Genomic DNA, 21,309 nt, shown 5'->3' on the forward strand with positions numbered 1-21,309 from the left:
GAAAGGAGGGTATAGAAGGAGTTCAGGAAATACACTGTGGGTCAGGAACATACTGAAGACTCAGCAGTACCACTAAGCCTGTACCTTTCACCATAAATTACTGCTGAGCAAGCATCTACCTTCTGTAAATCTGACTGACAACTTCATCTCCGTTTAGGCTTGGAGCCAAGTAGATACAGCCTTTGGAGAACAAAGCCCTTTTTGGAGGCCTCAGCCCTTAATGAGTTAATGGTATCAGACAGCTTTCTGTAAAGTTTACATATAAAACTTAGTTCTTAATAGTCAGTCTGGATTTGGGGTGACTGAGGAAGAGCATTTCTTCAAATAAGCCAGATCCCTACTGTTCTAAGTGAGCTCATCCCTTGGGTACTTCATTACAAATGTGGCTAATACATTCTGTCACATTTTTCTCAATGAAATATTAAAAACAAAGCAAAAAACAGAAGCAAAAGTTAAGCAAGAAGGCTATCTACAGCTGCTTTCCTTTATCTACAATTTGAAAGAACATGTGATTAATGGTGTTTTACTACCTAACTGCAAGGAGAATGGTGCTCTCCACCCCCCCCAAAAAAAGGTTGTTTACTTGATTAAATATTCACCTTCTATGACAGATATCATGAATGTATGCTCAAAGACAGTGCTTACAACAGAAAAAGCTACTTATTTTAGACATTTTTGGTAACAGCTTTAAGTAAGAGTCTCTCAGTAGCTCATGATATTTAAGTCAGCTGCAAGCAATAAAAAAATTTTATAAACATACTGTCCAGGCTTAGTCAGTTGTTTGAGTATTTGTAATTGCTATATAAGTGATTAAAAGCTCACCTCAAAACCCATTTCTCCAGTAGGGCCAGCATCCCCTGGTTGTCCTCTTGGACCCTGGCATTAAACAAAATTTTGGATGCATCATTCAATTAACATTAAATTACATTGTAGTGTGTTCAATTTGTCTCTTCACAACTCTTCCAGCTGGAATAAAGAAATGTATTTCATTGTCTTTCCTCCTGAATCTAACAGTGTATCCAAGTCCCATGATGGCATATAGTACCAATCATTGCCAGCCTTGACACACTGAAATAACAGATCTCAAATAATAGCACAGATGTCTTTTCTTTTAGACCAAAAATAAATTATTATCTGAACTAAGCTCTTCTCTTGACTAACTGAGACTTTGTTTAATTAAGGTTTGTTAGACTGTCTGGTTTGCTTTGTGGAAAAGCCTACAGTCTGGTATGGAATTAACTGAAAACAACTACTGTTTGTTTCACCATGCATCTAGCAGCATTTGTACAGAACGGTCACTGAGGCGTAATAGACTAAAGGCTGGAGCCTTCTTAGTAATATTAACAACTATACCATAAGCATTTTATTATCAGCCTTACATGTAAGTAGTAAAATTACAGGGATCATTTCCCAAAGTGGCACATTCAAATTCTCTGCACATGTAAGATCTGGGCTCACAGAGTAGGATTTGTGTGCTGGGGAGTAGAAGTTGCCTGTAACAGTTTACAGCTGATTCTATAGCCATTGTGAATGTATGTCAAGACAAATCAGCCTCTGGGTATTACCAGTCTTTGAACTTCGAGAAAGTTCGTTTCTATTTACCCCTTTGGGACTCATCTGTGTCTAAAGACATCCTAAATTCAAAACATTTTCTTGATCTACAATCCTCATGTAAAAGAAAGATGCTGCTTCTATTTACGATAGAAGCCTTTTGAACAAATATTTACTCTATTTTGTTTCACTTCCTCTTACAAACTATGCATATGGTTTTGCTCCTCCTGATGACCTGGCAATGACAATGTGAATATTTTCTTCCCTTGTAACAACAATGTCAATTGCATATTACTGACAGAATTCCAGCAGATGCATAAATATGACCTTTTATCTTCATTTAAATATGAACAACTAAAACTGCAGTTACTTCCCTTTGAGAATTCAGTTGGTCCTAAACTAAGTTCATTGATTTTCATTTGCAGCAACTCCATAAAATTCCACTAGGCAAGTGTCACAAAGCTTCAGTTTGATTCAAAAGTCCAGTATTTCTTCACATTACCATAGAGATAAGGCTGCTGGATTGGCAATGTATCTTTCTCCTGAGACTTTCAGAAGCCAAAAATTTATAGAAGTATCAGGACTCCTTTTAACCATTAACATCAGGTAATTTGCAAAGAAGGGTTTTACTGAAATGTCTGACAATTAGATAAAGTTTGAGTGTAATTTAGATCAACCCCGTTAATACAAGTAGTTCTAATTGCTTATATTTCTCTGCTCCTCCACCAACAGTTCGGGGTTTTCTGCTCTGTGTAGAGCTAGTGACAGGGCCAGAAAACCTCAGCTGCTGGCTTTCACACAGTGACCAGCTGACAGAGGATGAAGTCAAGCTGCTTGGATGGGCACCTAAAAAAAGCGCGTTGTGTTGCACAGTATCTTCTGTCATTTTATCACTTCTTTCTAGCTCTGCAGACCATTTTCTGAAGAGATTTTACTCTTTCAGCACTTGACAGAAAAGATATCCTGTTCACAGGAGGAGGTTTGTTTCTGACACTGAATATGCAGTTTCTATGATGATGAGCACAACAGAAATGTAGGCTGCTCAAGAGTAGGCCGCTTAGGTAAGGCAGACAGACATTCTATTGATGTGAAAATTCAGATTTGAACAGAAGATGGCAGGAATTTGACATATAAACCTTTCATTGTAAGGCTCTCACGTGTTGCAACATGATGATAAGATATAATAAATGAAAGAGACAAAGTAACAGGAATCCAGTGACAACCATTAGAAAATACATTTTCTGTGAAACATTTTGCCATTCCTACAGGTTGGCAGCTCAAGTTAAGTAGGCAATTCTACCCTAAACAAAATTTACCAAATAATTGTTGGTGCTTTTCTAGCCCCTCAAAATGTGCGATTACTTTCTTTACACATGTCAGTCTATGGATTAGTAGAAATAATATTGGAAAAAATATTAAATACTAGTAACACTAAAAATAATACAATTTTTATCAACACTTCACTTTTGAGATCTAAATTAACTATGTGCAATTTACTGTGCAAAATTACTTTCCAGAAGCAATGTAAACACACAGTTTTTGACAATTCTATTAGATTTCTGCACCAGAAAATGGCAGCCTTCTCCCTAAGGCAGCATATATTCTTTCACTGTACTTATATAATATGATTTCCCCTAGAGATGGTGCTGCAATGCTATTCCTGTCATGGCTATATCTTGCAGTATATTACACATACTTGCTGCATATTCTGCATGATCTTCTGTAACAATATTAGCCACATGAAAGTGAGCACGTCTTTGACATAGTAACAAGAATCCATCCAGCTGAGGAATGTCTGAGGTTTATTATAGCAGTTTCTTACTGAAAATTTAACCTGCCAAATAGATGTGGTCCCTGTGTTCCCGAACAACAATCCTAATATTTGCCCAAAAAAACACCACTAAAGTGTTGGCACATACATTTACGTAATACACAACATAGTAGCTACCTCAATGTGGCGTAAAGCCACATAATAGTGTGATCTATGTTCTGTTACACTTTCTTACGTTGTGCATCCCTTACTATAGAGCTTCCCAACAAGATTAACAGGTTGAACAGGTTACACTAAGCAAGGGAGGCAGACTCCAGCTCTGCAGTTTTTGAACAATCACCCCACCATTCCTACCTAACCACAGCTGGCAACAGTGGATCTTGGTAAAATGGAGCTTGAGTTGTCAGGGAGCTTGGATAATACATGGAAAAACTTTGAAGCAGGCATAAGGATCAACTTACTGGCTCTCCCATTGGTCCCCTGTCTCCTGTGGTTCCTGGAGGCCCAAGCAAACCCTGGAAGATTAAAATGAAATAAAAAAATCATTGGAAAAAAGCTGCTTCATATTCTGAGAACAACCACTTCCTCTTTTGTTTCTGCTCACACAGTAACTAACACAGAAACATCCGAGAAATATGTGCAGCCTTTTTTTCTGACTGACATGCATTGACCTATCACCGGCTTCTGTGGCAGGTGAGGGAGTCCTGACCAAGTCCTTCCTCAGTTTTTCTTACATACAAATGAATCTTAGCTGAGCCACCATTTACCAGTTCCTTGTAATTCTCCTTAGAACAATGTGCTGCTTCTATGTCCAAACTGCCCTAGAAGCTGTACTTTAGATAATCAGTAAGGTTTACAGCATACTTTGTTCAACCTTTCTCATAGCATTTCTATCTCACACTGTCTTCTACAAAATGTAGCTGTAGGAGCAATAGATCAGGATCTTGTACTTTGCAATAAATGTACCATTTCACATCATTTCAGCCTAATGAGGTTTTGCTTCATTCATTTCTGTATATATAAATACATCTGAAAGTTCTAGTGAATGAAGAGGAAATGAAAACCTCTTGTGTTAAAGGTAAGAGGGAACAAGCTCCTAAATCTGAGCAGAAAAGCAAGAGAAATGTGGTGACAATCAACATTTTGAGTTTCAACTGTAGAACAAAATCACCACCGTTATTGCTTTGTTTCTGCTTTTCTGCTTCCTTCTTTGTTGAAAATCCAGTATGATTTGGACTGACTGATAATCTGCTCTGTAAAAAAAAGCCTCAAATAGAACACATTAGATTTCTATTCAAAGAAGCACTAGAAGGAAGAATTTTCTCCTATACATGATATACGTTTAATACATTTCTACATTTATCCCTACACTGAAAACACACACCTACCCCAAAATCTAGCAAACAATTATTGTTCTATGTCACAATGACTTTCATCCTTAAAATTGCAATAAAACTAAAAAAAAACCAGAAGAAACTTCTAAGTTTGCACCTTCAACCACAACAGCCATTTCTTCTGCTTCAATTTACTGTCATGTTGTATTCTGAGGACCAACATCCATGAAAACACTGGTCTTTTAGCAGGCTAGATCATGTCACACTTGCTCTCACTTCTGTCCCTGGTTCTTTGTATGAATAAATGCAAACTGTCAGAGTTTTCCAGCTGCTCTGAAGTAGATAAACTTCCTCATACCCAAGTGTCAAACAAAAGATGAGATTTTCCAGATTTTTTGGGTAGAAGTACTAGGGAATTTCATACTCACAAGTGCACCCAAATCTCCTCTTTCTCCTGGATTTCCAGCTTTACCCTGGTTATAGAGAAATATAAAAGACAATGTAATTGTATTTTCAAGTAATTTCCAAACACAGCTCAGAAATCAGTAGTTACTGTGTTAAAGCTTACTACAAAGACTGTCTCCAATACTTACAATGAGCCCAGGAACTCCTTTCTTTCCTGGAGCACCTCTTTCTCCCTGATAAATAACAAACCATGTGTGAATTCTACATACATTTGCTTGATAATCTGCATACAGTTCCTGTGAGTTTAAATACTGGGTAACTACACGAAAGTGCAGATTCAGGCTTAGATGTGCTCATACTGTAACAAGGAAGCACCTGGAAAAGGCAGAAATTTGCAAATCTCTTGGATTAAATGGAACTCTGTGGCTTCTGCCATGATGGGTTGGGGTTTTTTGTTTTCTTTTATCTGTTATGGTCTACCTCAGTGTTTTATACAGTACTGAGCAATGCAAGCACTCACCTTAATGCCTTCTGTTCCCAGTTCTCCTGGAGGACCATCGAGACCTCTTGGCCCCTGAATATTGAACAAGTCATTTGGAATACTAATTATGCATTATTTTGGTTGTCGTTAAGGAGATGTTATATAAGTTTTAGGAGAGGAGAAACATTTTGTTAGCATGAAAACCAATTTTCATTGTATGAAACAAAGCTTCAAAGAATAAAAAAAGTTTCTGGTTTGCTGAATTATGAATTTAAGAAGAAAGATTTTTTGAAAAGTATGTAAACAAAACATTCAGCATCTCTGTTGGAGCCAGATGGCAGGCTGATATTTTCTGTTCTCTTTTTCATCCACCTTGTACTCATGCAACAGACACATGCTTAGAGGAATTTAGATGAACACTGTATATATGGAGTGCTTGCTTTTGAGCATATTATAAGATGTATATGCAAAAACCGATCTTGCTAGTAAGACTCTAAAACAAGCAGATAAAGTTCTTCCATTAGAAAACCAGTTTGAGGCAAGATTAGAACCAATTGATAACTGTGAGCTATTGTGCTCTATTGTTGGACCAAAACATGTCTGTAAATTGATTTTTATAACCAATAGGTGAACAAAGATAACCTGTTACATTATTGTTGCATAATAGAGCAAATAATTATTGCCAAAACATTCAGAATTTTATTATTTAAGATTGGAAATCTAAATCCATTATCTTACAAGCAAATGAAAAAACCTTAAATAGGTCATGAGCAAAATGGAAAAGAGTATTTTATCCATGCTGGTTTAGGAGGTTATTTCCATAATTGTAAAAACCATGACTGTTTAGGTATGGAACATTAAATTAAAACCAGTTAATAACAACTTAAAACTAACGACCACTTCAAAGGAAGAAGTATCAAGACAGGCTTTTTACAGCAGTATGCATTGCAAGGATGAGACATAACAGCTTTCTGGGTGGCATCTGGGCTGGGCTGGCATCAGTGGGAGTTAGTACACTACTGTGGCAGTGCCTAGAGGAAAACAACCTCCATTTCTATGGTGAATTTTGGAGTTGTAGAGAACCTTACATCTTGGGTCATAGTTTATAGTGAAGGGCATCCAATCATGACTGATTTTCAGAGTCGTAATGCTTTTCTAATAGATAGTAATGGGGGCTTGTAAAATGACTTTGTTGGAAGCACATCTGATTTAATTTAAATTACTTTCCCTGCAAAAATATCTGTGACTTCCATATTTCTCTTGAATGTTTTGAGAAAAAACATACCAGAATTTGTTCTCTCTGACTTGGACTTACTGATCCATATCAAAATCTCTGTTGGAACATGTGGTGAGCACCCATCCACTTTTCTCTGGAGCAAAAGTGAAAATGGCTGACTGGTAACTCAGGAAGAGTGTGCAGCCAGAATAATTTAGGCTTTCTCCTGAAATGAAAACCTCAGGAACAGGCCTTTCATGTGAGCTGATATATAGTTACAACCCCTGGCAAAACCAGAAATATCCCATGAGAACTCATCTGTCATGATTTCAGCACTGCTACTTCTGGCCAGCACAAAGGAACACAGAAACCATAGGAAAAGAGAAAAGAGCAGGGAAAGCTGAATACTTTTGATACCTCTGTAGTTTGGGACACAGCTTTTGTAAGGCAATCCTTGGGTTAGTCTGGCCACCTTTTTTGTTTTGGTATAAGCCAGGACTGAGCAATTACAGGCATTTTTTTGGGATAGACAAGAAAAGAGGCTACAGAAGACAACACTAAGCTGCCACATGGCACTTAATGAGAAAGGTCCCAAACCAAAGAATACTGAAGTCTGTAGAAAAAGCCCTGTGACATCAATACGCTCAGAGATTAGAAACAAAACACTAGTGGTGTTTTCAAAGGCAAAGGAGGCCTTTATAAAAACATTTATATTGGGCCTCATGTTAAGATTATGTAATTGGATAACTCAATTGTTGAATTACTATATAGCATAATGCAAACATATCTTGATCAAATTAATTTCAGGTTACTGCTCTGCACTTTTGTTCCATAACTGCTATTTGCAACACACACAAAATGGGTTGTGACAAAAATTCAAGGCAGATTTAGCAGGTTTATTGTCCCCTGATCTGAAATGTCTCAAAGAACAGGAGGAGACTGAGATGAAGTGAGGACAGGTCATTCAGCTGTGGGGGCAGAAGGGAGAGAAGTTCAAGGAAGACCTGTGGAGGAATCACCTAGGGCAACACAGGAAAGGGGAAATTGAGAGCGTTAGGTTGAGCAGTTGCAGGATAGTTTTAGATTTTTTTCAGATATTTAGATATGCGACCTGTCATTTCTCTTTGTGCATTCTCTACAGGGCTGACCAGAGGTGAGAATCTCAAGATTAAATATTCAAGGAAGCAAAAGGACGTTTTCATTTTACAGATTTGTGTAATAAAGAAATATCTTTCTAGGTTTTATCTTCTATCATTAAGAATTACCAGACAAATTCTTTGAACACTTCTGATGTAATTTTAATTATAAAGAGGATCACAGCTTGGAGTTTGAGAAACAGGCCTGTCAGGAGACTGCAAAATATTCTCAGTCTGTGCTATGCACATAACACACCAAACCTTTCTGGTATTCACACAGATCTCCATTTCAATGGAGTTCACCTTGGCAGCCCATGACAACTGATTCAATCACTAATAGTTAAATGAAAAAGTCTACTATTTAAAACACCAACCTTGTACTATATAACTTTGAATTGAAAACAAAATAACAGAAAGCAACATGATCCTCTGGGACATGCCTGCCTTTAGCCAGCCGCAGAACAAAGGGCAGGAATCCAAGGGAAAGGCAATTTAATATCCTGAAAAAAGCACACCATTACATTCCTATAAATAGTATGGTGTGACTCCTTATTGGCATGGATGAATTGGATTGTACAATTTCTTACTGTAGCTAGTACAGAATGAGAGATATACTTGATTTGCCTGCTGTTATTTAAATTACGTTGCAACAGAGCTGGAGAGTAAGGCTGCTGGTCGATTGCTACTACATTTTTCTTTGGCATGGTTTCAGCTCTCTCTCTAAAATGGAACATTTTACATTGAAAACTCTAGGATGATATTCTTTGAAAAAGTTAATCTAAGAAGGTAAAAAGCACAAATTAACTATTTTTATTCTTTCTCGTCCTGTCTCCCAAATACCAGAAGAGTGAAAATAAAACAAGCACAATATATAGCTACTTCTCTTTTTTGGTGGCTGACATGGAAGAATATTAGAAAACTTCATCAATTTAGTTGCACTTCTTTCAAACAGTTAAGACAGATAAACACATTCAGCTATCAATGTATTACCAAGCACACTGGACACTTGTTTCACAAGTGCACACAATTTGCTAAGTTCATAGTCCCTGCTGTGAGAAGTATCAGAGATATCGCTCATTAAAATTCAGCACTGAAGTCCTCAAGCAACTGAGGTTCTTCATGCCAGTACAGATACAACTAAACCAGCAACAACCCTACTGGCTGCTAGAGACATAAGCTGCTGCTTCCTGACCCCAAATTTACAGCAGTTTACTAGGTCATTTATCTGCATTTTCAAGTCAAAATTTAATTATCTGCATTCCAGGAAAGTAAGAGCAGAAAAATTACTTCTTTTGAGCTTTAAAACACCAAATACCAATGTGAAGAATACTAACTGCTAAGAATTTTAGCACCTGTTGGGAATTTTGCTTTGGTCTCACTTATGAAATGAATCTAATGATATAGGATCTACAGCTATATTAGTCCAAGATTATGGTATGAACTGAAAGCAGAACCAGTCTCTGACACTATGGTTTACTTCACACTTGAGCAAACAAGAGCAACAAAAGATCACGCAACAACTTCATGGCTGCTTGCACTGCCAGGCTTCCAGAGTAATGTATTTCTTCCTTCTGGTCCTGGAAAGAAATATTTTCTCCTCCATATAGATACTCTCACCCTCAGTGGCATTCTGCCATTGAAGTATCTACAAAATGGTGCTGTCCCTCTATGTTTCATGATATTAACAATAAAATTAAAGTGTAATAAACCTTCCTCATGATTCTAGCCAAGTGCATCAAGTCTCACACATGAGCTGAGGAAGCTCTGTGCTAGTGCTATGCTCAGTGGCATATTCCCTGAATTCTCCTGAGAGTGAGATACTCCATAGACTCCTAGACAGCCTGCCTTCAGCTGGCCAGAACTCCTGGGTGTACTGGAGAGTGAACAGCTGGATGCTCTCAGACAGAAGTAAGCTGCTGGGTAACCTTGGAGGCAAAACCATTGCTGAATGGTCCAGAATTTATGAAGTGAAAGAATTCTATTCTGTGATAGTGCAGAAGTAGAGGGTCAGTGCTTCTAAGACTTCCCACAGATTCCAGCTGTGAAGACAGGATAAGTTCTTGTTTCCATACACAACGAAGGGAAATTTCCATATGCTTCCATTTAACTTCTGCATCTGACTGTGGTATGCATTTTTCTGAGGCCTTCCACACAGAGCTCAGGGTTCTGACACTTCTCTTTCTGAATCCAGTGATAACAAACCCCAGGTTTCAAGGCACCTCAGATATTTTCCTTATGTGAGATTCCACTTTTGGTCTGATATTTTGATCTTGAGAGCAGATACAACTCTCAGTAGCTTCAGTGGGAGTTTGTTCTCATAGCCTAAAGACCTGGGTCTGTTCTGAGACCCTCTTTCATGAAACATTCCCAGTCATGCTGGGTTGAGGCAAACGCATAAACCACAACTCCAAAATGTGATGTTCACAGAGTTTGGGATATTTGGGATTTATTTTGAGTGATCTTTAATTAATAGCACTGTACTCCATGATGTGCTGCCAAAATCATAGAGACATATTTATCAGGAATAAGTGGAGCTGTGAAGATACACTGGTCCAGCCACTGGTATGAGCTGTACAAGTCTCACAGGAATCCTGTCAAACTGGTAGGTAAGGTGAGAGACACTTCACTAATGTGGACTTTGGATTAGTGTTTTGCATACAGTGAAAAAATGGTTCCTATTTCACTGATAAAAATGAAATGGAAATGACAATCTCACAAGTGGAAGTTCAAGATTCTAGCACATAGTATCTTCTGATTTCATTTCTTCCTCCCTCAGAACTGTGTTTGGATGATTTTGAATGTATTTCCAAAGACTTAAATGCAGGTATAGATAATAGTCCTTAAAACATTTAAATAGTCCAGTGGTAGTTATAAATGACAACTTTCGCAAGTTTACATATACAGAAAACAGGCCAATGGTCATCTTGGTTCTAGTTCTGCTCTCAGCTGAAACCAGTGGCAAAGCCCATTTCACTGTGAGGTGAGGAGAAATGAAGATTCATATTGTCCCCTACATGAAAATACAAGTATAATCGATCTGCTTTCAATACAAACGAGCCGAGTCCAGAGGACAAAGGAAGCAGCTGTAAATGGGTTACATTTCAGACTCATACTTGCAACACACCACTCTCTGCTCTAAGTAACAAGAAGGAGCAATAGTACTTACTCTTCTTCCCTTAGGTCCCTGTGGCCCTGATGGTCCTCGTGTCCCTGAAGGTCCCTACATGTCAAACAAACTTATTATTCATTGTCTTCTAAACACAGATTTCTGAAATTTACAAGGCTTATGCACCTTGAGCAACAATCAAGGCAAGAAATCCAAACCAATCACTTTCACTCATGGTTCAAATTCAATTAATTGTGTTTGTACAATTTATATAGAAAAATCTAAATAGCAGACTATATAACTTTATTCTCGCAAAAAAAATTATGTGGCTTTTGGATAGATTACTTCTGTCTATCATCCCAAAATTTTTAAATGATACTTGTATTTCAGTAACATTGTGTTAAAAATCATTAATATTTTCTGATAAAAGGTTCAGTTTTTATCTGTATTGAAGACCCATGGTAGACAAATTATAACAATTATACACAGCAAAATAGAACATAATTTTTTTTGATTAACAATTAAACTAAACACAGAATGAATATATTTAAATTATATTAGGCATCAATGAATTAAAAAAATGTTATGCAATTATTAACCATCCTTGAAAAATTCTATCCCCCTACTTGTCTCAACTGGGGGTTTTTTAAATGGGTGAATAAATAATATAATTACTTTTCCCCTCTCTCATGGATCATCCTGGAAAAGAGGACTTGAACAGACTCTGACTAGATTCACAACTGTTTTATAGATTACAGTACAAACAAGAAACCATTCCTAGCTTCAGCAAAGCAAAAAGACAATTTAAGAATAGCACATTTTATGTCAACCAAAGCACCCCTCTATACCTACAGGTAATCCTTCTGGCCCCACAGATCCAGGGCCTCCTGGAGGTCCTGGATAGCCCTAGAATTAAAATAAACATAGAAAAGACAGAAAAGTTCAATATAAATGTTATTATAGCAACAGTAGTAAATCCAGTTACTTACCTGAATAACTGGAGGTAAGTTAACAAAATATTTAATTCTGCAAAATTTATTCCCAAAATTTTGTTTAAAAACTAGATGCTTTATTGGATATATCCTAGTAGTCATTAAATCAACCTGGGAAGTTTTCCCCCACACAGGCACTAGCTGGCAGGGGTGTACTGAACCAAAAGCTGCTGAGTTCCAAATGAATTTCAACTCCTCTTGAGAAGGCTGTGACAGTGGGAACAGAAAGTGGACACATCTTGGTGTGGGCAAAACTGGCCCAGACCAAATGGCAGGATCAGCTCTTGTCTGAGGACTGCAGTGACCTACTACTGGGAAAGGCTCTCACTGCTGTAACTTAAGTGGATTTACCTATGGCAGTAAGCATTAGAAACAGCCCAGGAAAAGCAGTTGTTAAGACTGGATACTATATTAGTAAATCCTTGTTTATTAATCTCCCTAATAAGATTTTTTTCATGGATCAAAAGCCGCTCGTCGAAGGTAAATCTAGATTAGAGAGATTTAATGAAGCACAGAATGCTTCAAAAATCAGTGGTTCTGAATGGATCACTAAGTTGGTCTGCAGTCTCAGAGTACTTGATCTCCTCCTTGCTAATGGATGTCCTAAGAATAATTACTGCAAATACGCAATAATATCCTTGTCCATGGTAAGAACATCACCCACTGCACCATGCTCGGCCCACATCTGCAATTTCTGTGTAAGGCCATGGAGATCTCAGCCCTGCCAACCACAGCAGTGTCAGAGGGAGCAGGAGGCAGCACCTACCACGTTACACATAAAATCCCCATCATCTCCTGGCAGTTAAAACTTTAAGTGCTCTATATTCTCTCTGGAGCTTTCACAGTGCTTGCAAGCAAACACACAATCAAGCCTTAAGCATCTTTTCTAGAGAACTCCAACAAGAACATGGCCATGGGCACATGTGTACGGTCTTCACTTCTGTACCCCAACACACTACCATGGCAGTGACCTCTGGGCTGTGCAGTGCTGCATGAAGTGCTGTGTCCTGTTTTAGGACCAGTGGTGTTGTCAGGAATTCAGGCCCCTCACAAGAGTGGCACCCAGGAGCTGTTTGGGAAGCACTGGGCAGTAGAATCAGAGGTGATGCTAGTTACTAGTCTGTCTACTAGAATAACCTGGGTTACCCCAGTTTACACAGGAATTGGATACCTTACTTTCCCTCCTTTTTATTTATTAAGGTTGCTTAGAGCCATTTGTCAAAAATGCAGTTGCTCTGTTGTTTCATTCAGCAGATCACTTTGCAATATCACTGCTGCAGGGGGCATAAAACTATTAAATAAAACTTTGTAGGAACTATGCATCATAAATACTACTCTCCCGTAAGGCCTACACAGCCAGAAGGGTGAGAATTTATTACTGTTTTGGAGAGTAAAGTGCCTTTATAAGTAACATAATTGTGGATTCTACATTACTTGTAACTTACCATGACACCTTTTTCTCCAGGAGGGCCTACAGGTCCTGGACTGCCTCGCTCTCCCTTTAACAACAAAAAAAAAAAGAAGAAAAAGAAAATAACATTGAATATTCTTTCCCTTTTTCCATGTCCACTGAGCATACCTGGCAGTGCATAACTATTGGTTGAGAGACTGCCCTTCAGAAACAGTGCAGAGACCATTTTTAACTTTTTTTTTTTTTTTTTTTTTAAATTTCTGCATTCCTTCCTCCTACAAGCCTAATCATCTTTTGGAAAAATGATAAAACTGAGTTCTTGTGTCTCCTATTTTCCTAGACTGAAGAGGAGGTTTGATACTACATCAGCCTCTGAGAACTGCTGCTAGAAGATCCATTTTCTCTCTGTTGAGTGTGTCGTATTTATAGTATGTTCCTTAATCCATAAAATTCAGGATAACAAACAAAGAAAAAAGAAAATTTTGCTTCTCTCTTCCTCTTTTCTTCAGTATGTGTTAGGAAAGCACAGATCTAAAAGGAAGGCAAGCCCTTCAACAGCTGCTGAAGCAACATGAGTGGGGAAGCAAGGAGGGTCTCTTTCTGGTCTTACATACCTTTTCACCTTTCATTCATTTCACATCCAGCCCACATATCAGACTTAGCTGCAGATTATCCTCAGAAGATTACACTTTTATTACAGATCGTACATATGACATAGTAATAACGCTGTATTTTATATTGCATACTTTAATTATGCTGGAAATACATTTGTCATTTAAATCCACATAGCACGTTTACCTTGCACTACTTTATCCATAAGAGAGGAAGACAACAAATTCTACAGAAACAGCATAGCAGTGACAATTATTGCACCATGAAGAAGCTTCCTTCCAATTGCTGTTGATAAATTAATTAGTCTTTTACTGCCTTTCCTCTCCTAGCTAAACTCCTAGCAGCAGCACAAGGTAATCTTTGCTGGGACAAGTGTAATTATGAAGAACAAGAATCCTTTGACAGGAAATTCTAAGACAATATTATGATGAAAGCCATATAAGATTTGTCTAAATTTTAGTTTTAACAAGCAGGGATTTCCACTGATGTATTTCCTTTCACAGATTATATAAATTATAATCAGATTTTCATGGAAGTACTAATAGTAGATTAAGACTTTCTCAATAAAATATCTAAATAGCAGACACCATTCTAGGTGAAATAATTCAGCCCTGCAGGAAAGAAATACAAATGGTGCTGCATCATTCTGACAAACAATTATGGTTTTATCATAATTGAAGCTGACATGCCATCCAGTGATAGTTTCCTGTTTTTGAGTTTTCAAATACTTTACCTAAATAAAGCCATGTCAAATACACTTAAGCTATTTATACTGCTCTAGTCACGTTGAGTCTGCCAAACTTTGCTTTCACAAACACAACTGTTACTGCACAGCAGACAAAACTCACAGTATTGTCTTTTTTATTCAGACAATGTATACAGCCAAGTTTTACCTTTCTACTTTTGTCTTCGTTATGCATTAGTGCAAAACCAGTGACTACTGCATAAAACAAGCATAATTTGTGCCAGTTTCTCTGAAACAAGAGCAGTGTATAGTAAAGTGATATAATGTAAGATATCAAAACTATCAACTCTAAATTGACTGTGAAGTAAAATCAAGGGTATCAGATACATAACTCAAATAACAACATTTGGATTACCAGTTATTACATCCCCGTGCTCTGAAATAGCTACAGGAATATTAGCTCTGACAGTGGTCTGTAAATGATCTCTCACCAGTACTTTATCACTCCTACGGTTTTCAAAGCTGCTGAGTAGTCAGACCCATTATTATACCTTTTCACCAAGGCTTCCAGACGGCCCAGCTTCTCCAGGCAAGCCAGCTGATCCCTGTATAAAAAGAAAGAAGACTTTTACTTGCATGGTGCTTATGCCAGTTCATGGTCAGCAGCTCTCCAGCAACAGAGCAGGGCCCATTTCGTGCACCTGTGGGAAAGTGAGGGCTGCACGAGTTAGCCTGGCTCACAGACCATGCAGAAGGACCACTGCATCCAGACACACCAGCAGCAAATAGCTACTGCCAGAAGGGAAATTACAGTAGTTTCGTCACAGTACTACCCTACCAGCTTAGATCTGCCACTGAGCTCAATCTTGCACTGCTAAAAGCTTTACAAACATACCATTAAAGGTGATAATTGCTCTTCTAGGGCTTCAGTCTGACCACAAATTTCAAAGGGAATAAATTCAGTGGAACAAAGTAAAATGCAGTCAAAACAAAAATTATATTGGATCAGGTGTTGTCAGAATTTTCCCTTCAAGATTAGGAGCCCAAAATGCCTTTGAAGTCAGAGGATCAGCACCTTTCAGGCATTCAAAAATGAAAAAATTATCTCCTGAGGCTCTTTCACAAATTTCCACTGAATAGAATGAGTATCACCATATGGGATGGGAAACATGAGAGGAAGTACTTTTAAAAACCTTATTCCCAGTGCTTACAATACCTACTTTATTATGAAACCTAAAAGAAAAAGAAATTATAGTGCAAGGTTCCAGCTGAGAAAAATATGACACATTGAGTGTGAAGAAAAAGCACTAAGTGCCCAGAGTACATTGCACAACTGCTCTTGGAACACGGCAGAAATGTGGAATCTCCCAGAAGTGATATAATACACAACTGTCCAATGTCTGTAACACTTTAAAAAGGGGGGAAAAAAAGTCAATTATGTCAATTCACACATTGGCATTGCCATTTCCGTGTGTGTAGGAAGGAACTAGCATTAGTAGCACTACTTGGCATTGAAGAGTGATTTAAAAAAAAAAAGCACATTACTTTTTAAAAATAAAAATGCAGCCTTTATCTGTAGAATTTGAATACAGATCAGCCCCAAGTAGTTCAACAGAACAGGTGCAAAGTAAGTAGAGATTTTATGATTATTTGTTGTCTTGGACTGCTAGCTACTCTGGAAATCCCACAGTTTAAACATACTGCAATGAGCCATTGATACAGCTACCTTTGAGGCTGACAATATTGGCACAAATTACTTTATGGAAGGAACTGAAGAGATAAGCAGGCATCTCTATGGCTGCTGGACTGATACATTATGTGTGGGAACTTGTGTATTGTATGTCAGAACTGAGATGTCTCTTGGCTTGGCAACAGCCAAAGATTGGTCCTGCTGATACTGGCACTAAGGCAACAGCCCAGACGTCACTGGCAGCAATGAGGGACTTCTGTGATGAACTCTGAGAGCGAAAGGTCCCAGTCAGAGCCAAGAGCAGGCCTCAGTACCAGGCAGAAATCTGCGACAAAGAATTACCCTGTACTCCTGCTTATCAAGATAAGAGATGTGGAGGTACAGTTTCAAAATGCTAAAGACTAAACACTTTGATTCCCTTATTCCAGAAAGAACAGAAGACATCATTAGAGCCAAGGTGAAACTCAGACCTGTTCTCTTTCCACAGAGACACTCCCGATCTCCCACCCAATGCCACACTGTTTACAGGACTGAAGATGTTGATCAGAAGAATGGGGAGCTGTGCCTTGCCCCAGCAGTGAACCATTTAGTATACAGCCTCTGATCAAGTTCTCTTTTCAGTTCAGAAGTACTGTCTTCCTGACTTGGTTGCTCTGGGCTGAAAGAGCAGGAATGACTAGGAAGCAGTGACTGTGAATGTGCTTTTGTATTCCCTAGCACATTAGGGCAAGCCTATGGCAACCTCTGGAGCGAGGATAGAAGCTGGCTAGTAAATAGAAACTTTCCTATACATTGGGAATTCCTCAAAAGTAGTTAAGTAAAAGCAAAAACACTAAGAAGGTTGATACAAAAGATGTAAAAGATGGCATGACTGGAATTGGATATGTATGGAAAACAAAACAATGGTCAAGATGACTTGAAGTGAAGCCAGTGAAATGCTAAAAGCAACAGGGACTTCAGAAGGTATGAAGGGGAAAGAAATTAATGACAGGTTAACCAAATGCTCTTCCAGCCTTCCATTCAAAACAGAGGTCAACTGTCTGAGACTGAGAAAATGCTAGGGCTGGTATGTACAGAGGCAAGAGTGCAAAAGAACTTCCTTAGGAATATAATTTTGGATCTTCAAAAAATTAATAGTATTCAGTGAAAAGAAAGTACAGAGGGCAAAACATCTTGTTCTGTCAACATATTAGCCATAAAGTGATGTTTTCCCCACAGACTTTCTGTAAGATCATGTGGCTCTTAAAATCCCAGATTTGGACTGGCTTGTTATAAAGACCAGCTACTAGAACTGGATTGAGGTTTCAACTCTTTCTCCATCTTATGTAAGAGAACGAATACAGTCCAAAGCTGATCTGTAGAACCAATGTCTTCCAGCATCCCTTCAGTCCTCTGGGGAGCAGTGGTGAATTCCAAATATAAAACTGAATGTATTAGAAAACAAAAAAGTGAAGCAAAAAAATCCTGAAGTGTTTAAAAAAAGAAATCAGCAGCTTATGAAGAAATAGTCATCAACTTTCATTTACAAGGACTTGTGTAAAAGTCTCCAGTGACAATAACAGCATAAGAGCAGCATTTTAGAAACCTTCTTGACAGGAGCATTTTGTGGAAAATGAATCAGAGACCAGATCTCACAACTAACACATGCCTGTGAAAGACAAAAACATCTTGCCGGGGCATATGCTCCGTGTTAGAAACTGGACTGTAGCTGAATAATTGAAAACACATTGTACACTTAGTGCAAACCCAAGTATGGAGTAATCCATTGAAAAACCTGGTAGTTGGAAGTGAATATACAGCTGGTTCCAAACATTTCCGTGGCAGCAGTTACCCGCCGTGTTCTTCTGTGATAATTGAAAATTTTCCAATCCAATGTTATTTCATTTACAGTTCAGCATTCTCAAACATTTTTATTCAACATTCATTTAATGAGATGACATAATAAATTTTAAATACTATCTTGTCACAATAACATTTTTCTATTAATTTTCTGTCTGTTGAGAAAATTACTTGGTTATCAACCACAGGTTATAATCTGAGTGAAAATCTGTGATTTGCTACTGCCAATGGAGGAAGTGAATAAGAGCAGAGATGCACCATATTTGTACCTTGCAGCTGATATTTCACTCAATTCATTAAAGGACTCAAAAATTCAACTACTTGAATATTTGAAAGGCAAAAGGTACTGGCACCAATCACTTAATCTACAGCAGTTTTAAGAAAGAAATACATGGGTTAAATTTTGCTTCCAGTAACACCAGTGTAAGGGTAATTCTGTTTAATAGTACTTGTAGAGGAATCCTTGCATATAAAGGAAGCTGCCTGAGACAGTGGGAGCAGGATGTGCTCACTGATAGAACCTGGGAAGCTAAACTGCAGATACCATGTGCAGGTACTGTTCCTCTAGCTGAAACCAAACGATAAAGAGAACCACTAGCAAAAAATCCTTCAAGAAAAATGAGCAACAGCTTGATAAAGCTAACCTCTAGTACTGTAACCTCTTTCCCCACTCTTCTGGGCAGGAATTACAGTGTATCAGGGTAAAAAGAATCACAACATAAGATGCAGAAGTATCATTATTATCATTCACTGTTAAGTCCTTCATAGAACTTACAACAATCTCTATCCAACTGGTTTCTGAAAGCAGCTGAAATAGTTCCTTCTTTGGAAGCCCTTGGCAATGTCCCATGCATTCACTAGACTTTGAAAAAAAAAAAAAGGCTTTCCTCAATTGACTTATCTTTTGGCCTATGGTTTAAAATTCTCTTTTGTATAACCCTAAAGCCCAGACTTCTCAGGATAATTCAAAGAACTCCTTCTGTTGAGCATCCTGAACACATCATTTAAAGTTCACTTAATCTTTTCTTCAAGCAAAAGAAATTGCAGTTTCCATTCTCCCTGAATTATGCATCCCTGGTGCCTAATCCAGCTAATTTTTACCTCCCTGAAAGATGTGGTAATTGCTTTATGGTAATTCTTCCCAAAAGCAACTCAGCTGAGAGGCACATGGCCTGACTGCAGCATTTTCTTGCCATTCACAGACTCTTGCAGCCTGACCATTTGCAGCTGGCTCTGGAGCTGCCATCGACAGCCTGAACATCACTGGTTTTCCTTTGCTGCACTGTAAGGTTTTCTTTTCATGGCAAAGCACATTTTGTTTCAGCTTGGTTTCCTTCTGTTGTTTCAAAAACTATTTGCAACCAGTGAACTTTGCTGACATGTAATTTCTGAAGATTATTTTTCCAGGATTTGTGTTCATGAACTCTGCCTTTTGACAGCAGTTGCACATACTGCAGCTGAGAGTTATACCCTTGTACTCTGTCTCAATGTGTGTATAAATGTCAGTGATTTCTAATTCAGAACTGTATGGGCTGAATTTATTTTACTGAGGTGGCAAGGAAAAACAGGAATTAGCTTGCACTTAGCTATTCAGAGTGGCACAGCCTGGGTAAACACTAGCATTATCAAATGCTAAAAAAATCCTGGAAAACAACTGTTTCAATTTCAGATGAGTTGCATTTTGTGCCATAAAAGCTGAAAAATAAATAATTTTCTTAAATCATTCCTGACATTTTAACAAACAGATCATTTGTATGAAACGCTTGAAGTTTGTTTCAAATATTTGCTCTCCATCACTGAGCAGCATCTTATCTAAGCACAAAAAAATCCAGTTGCACATGTCAGCAAAGTCAGATTTTCCTCCCCCAAAACGTAAGGGGAATTTTCTCAGTAGCTGAAGGGGTTGTTTCTTTTGGCATGACTTCCAAAAGGTTTTGTCTCATCAGCAGTGTACATTTGCTGTGTCTGCTGCTCCCTTACTTCTCACTATCTTAACCAATCCCTCTTCAATCGGACCTGATGGTCCTGCAGTTAACCAAATACCCTGCAGCAAGGAACAGCTGCTGGCTCTACCACAGCTCAGGGCTCTGCTGAACCAAGGAGCCCCACCTGAACCTGCCTCCCTTCCCCTTTAAACAAGCACAACATATGCTGTAGCCAGATAAACAGTTTTTGTTGCAGGACTTGGTTAAGGAATAGTGTCTGAAGTCTGACTTTAAGCACATTCCTGATATACTCTAAAAAGTGTGTCATTTAAGCTTATGACTGCAGTGAACATTTTATAAATTTGGTCTACTCTCTTTCCACAGTGGAGAAGCATCCAGAAATATTTTGGCACAAATGTGCTCTGAAGAATCAGCAGCTTCGTGTGACCTAAGAAATGTTGGATTCTATGGCTCCTAGGCTATTGACAGAGCTGTATTTCAGCACATATTCCACCTTACTATGCTGAATAACCAAGTGTTATACTCCAATCTCCTGCTCTTGCAATTTCCCTGTTAGTGCAGAGTTGTTATCTGTACTTTTCTAAGCAGGTATTAAGCAGGATCTGGGAAAGCAGCTACAGAAAAGGAATAACTATTTTGGCACCTCAAACAGCAGTGGCAGATATATATTAGTGAAAGACAGGAGATGAATGATACCAGGAGAAGTAAGCAAATCAAAAGAAACAGAAGAAAAATATTGGTGCAACCCTTTGGTATTAATAGCAGACAGGCACATGTGGTCATGGCGTAATTTGCTATGAATTCAGCATTTACAGGATTTATTATTGCAAAATTGCTTCTTTGGACAGCTTATTCAGGAAAAGCACTAGCTATCATTTGGAAAACTGGAATGCTGTGTTGGATTCCCCATTGCTGAAAAACAGTAGAATATATTTTAACCATGGGCTTAAAAAAACCTGTTCTATCCTGTAATTTGAAGAAGTCTGTCAATGGAGATAATGAATAAACAGAAAACCATAGACAAGCCAAAAAGGGAGGCTGGTGGGGTCGTGGTGCAGAAGGGAGAAACCAAATACACAGAATTTTTTAGACACTGGGCTTACTATCGACTTTTTAGCAATTTCTTTTTCCCTT

The 21,309-nt window shown here is 38.2% G+C and overlaps 1 protein-coding gene across 3 annotated transcripts in view; it reads right to left on the reverse strand.

The window, feature by feature from the left end:
• COL24A1 (collagen type XXIV alpha 1 chain) overlaps nt 1–21,309 on the reverse strand; it is a 127,420-nt gene that overhangs the window by 30,930 nt on the left and 75,181 nt on the right. For all 3 annotated transcript variants that reach the window (XM_039556227.1, XM_039556226.1, XM_039556228.1), the window contains exons 25-33: nt 15,252–15,305; nt 13,438–13,491; nt 11,853–11,906; nt 11,061–11,114; nt 5,582–5,635; nt 5,250–5,294; nt 5,085–5,129; nt 3,784–3,837; nt 823–876 (exon numbers count right to left, since the gene is read on the reverse strand). In XM_039556227.1, the coding sequence (XP_039412161.1) occupies nt 823–876; nt 3,784–3,837; nt 5,085–5,129; nt 5,250–5,294; nt 5,582–5,635; nt 11,061–11,114; nt 11,853–11,906; nt 13,438–13,491; nt 15,252–15,305 (468 nt within the window). The remainder of the gene's footprint in view (nt 1–822; nt 877–3,783; nt 3,838–5,084; nt 5,130–5,249; nt 5,295–5,581; nt 5,636–11,060; nt 11,115–11,852; nt 11,907–13,437; nt 13,492–15,251; nt 15,306–21,309) is intronic.

This window comes from Corvus cornix, chromosome 8, assembly GCF_000738735.6.
Source record: "Corvus cornix cornix isolate S_Up_H32 chromosome 8, ASM73873v5, whole genome shotgun sequence".
NCBI classification, from domain to species: domain Eukaryota; kingdom Metazoa; phylum Chordata; class Aves; order Passeriformes; family Corvidae; genus Corvus; species Corvus cornix.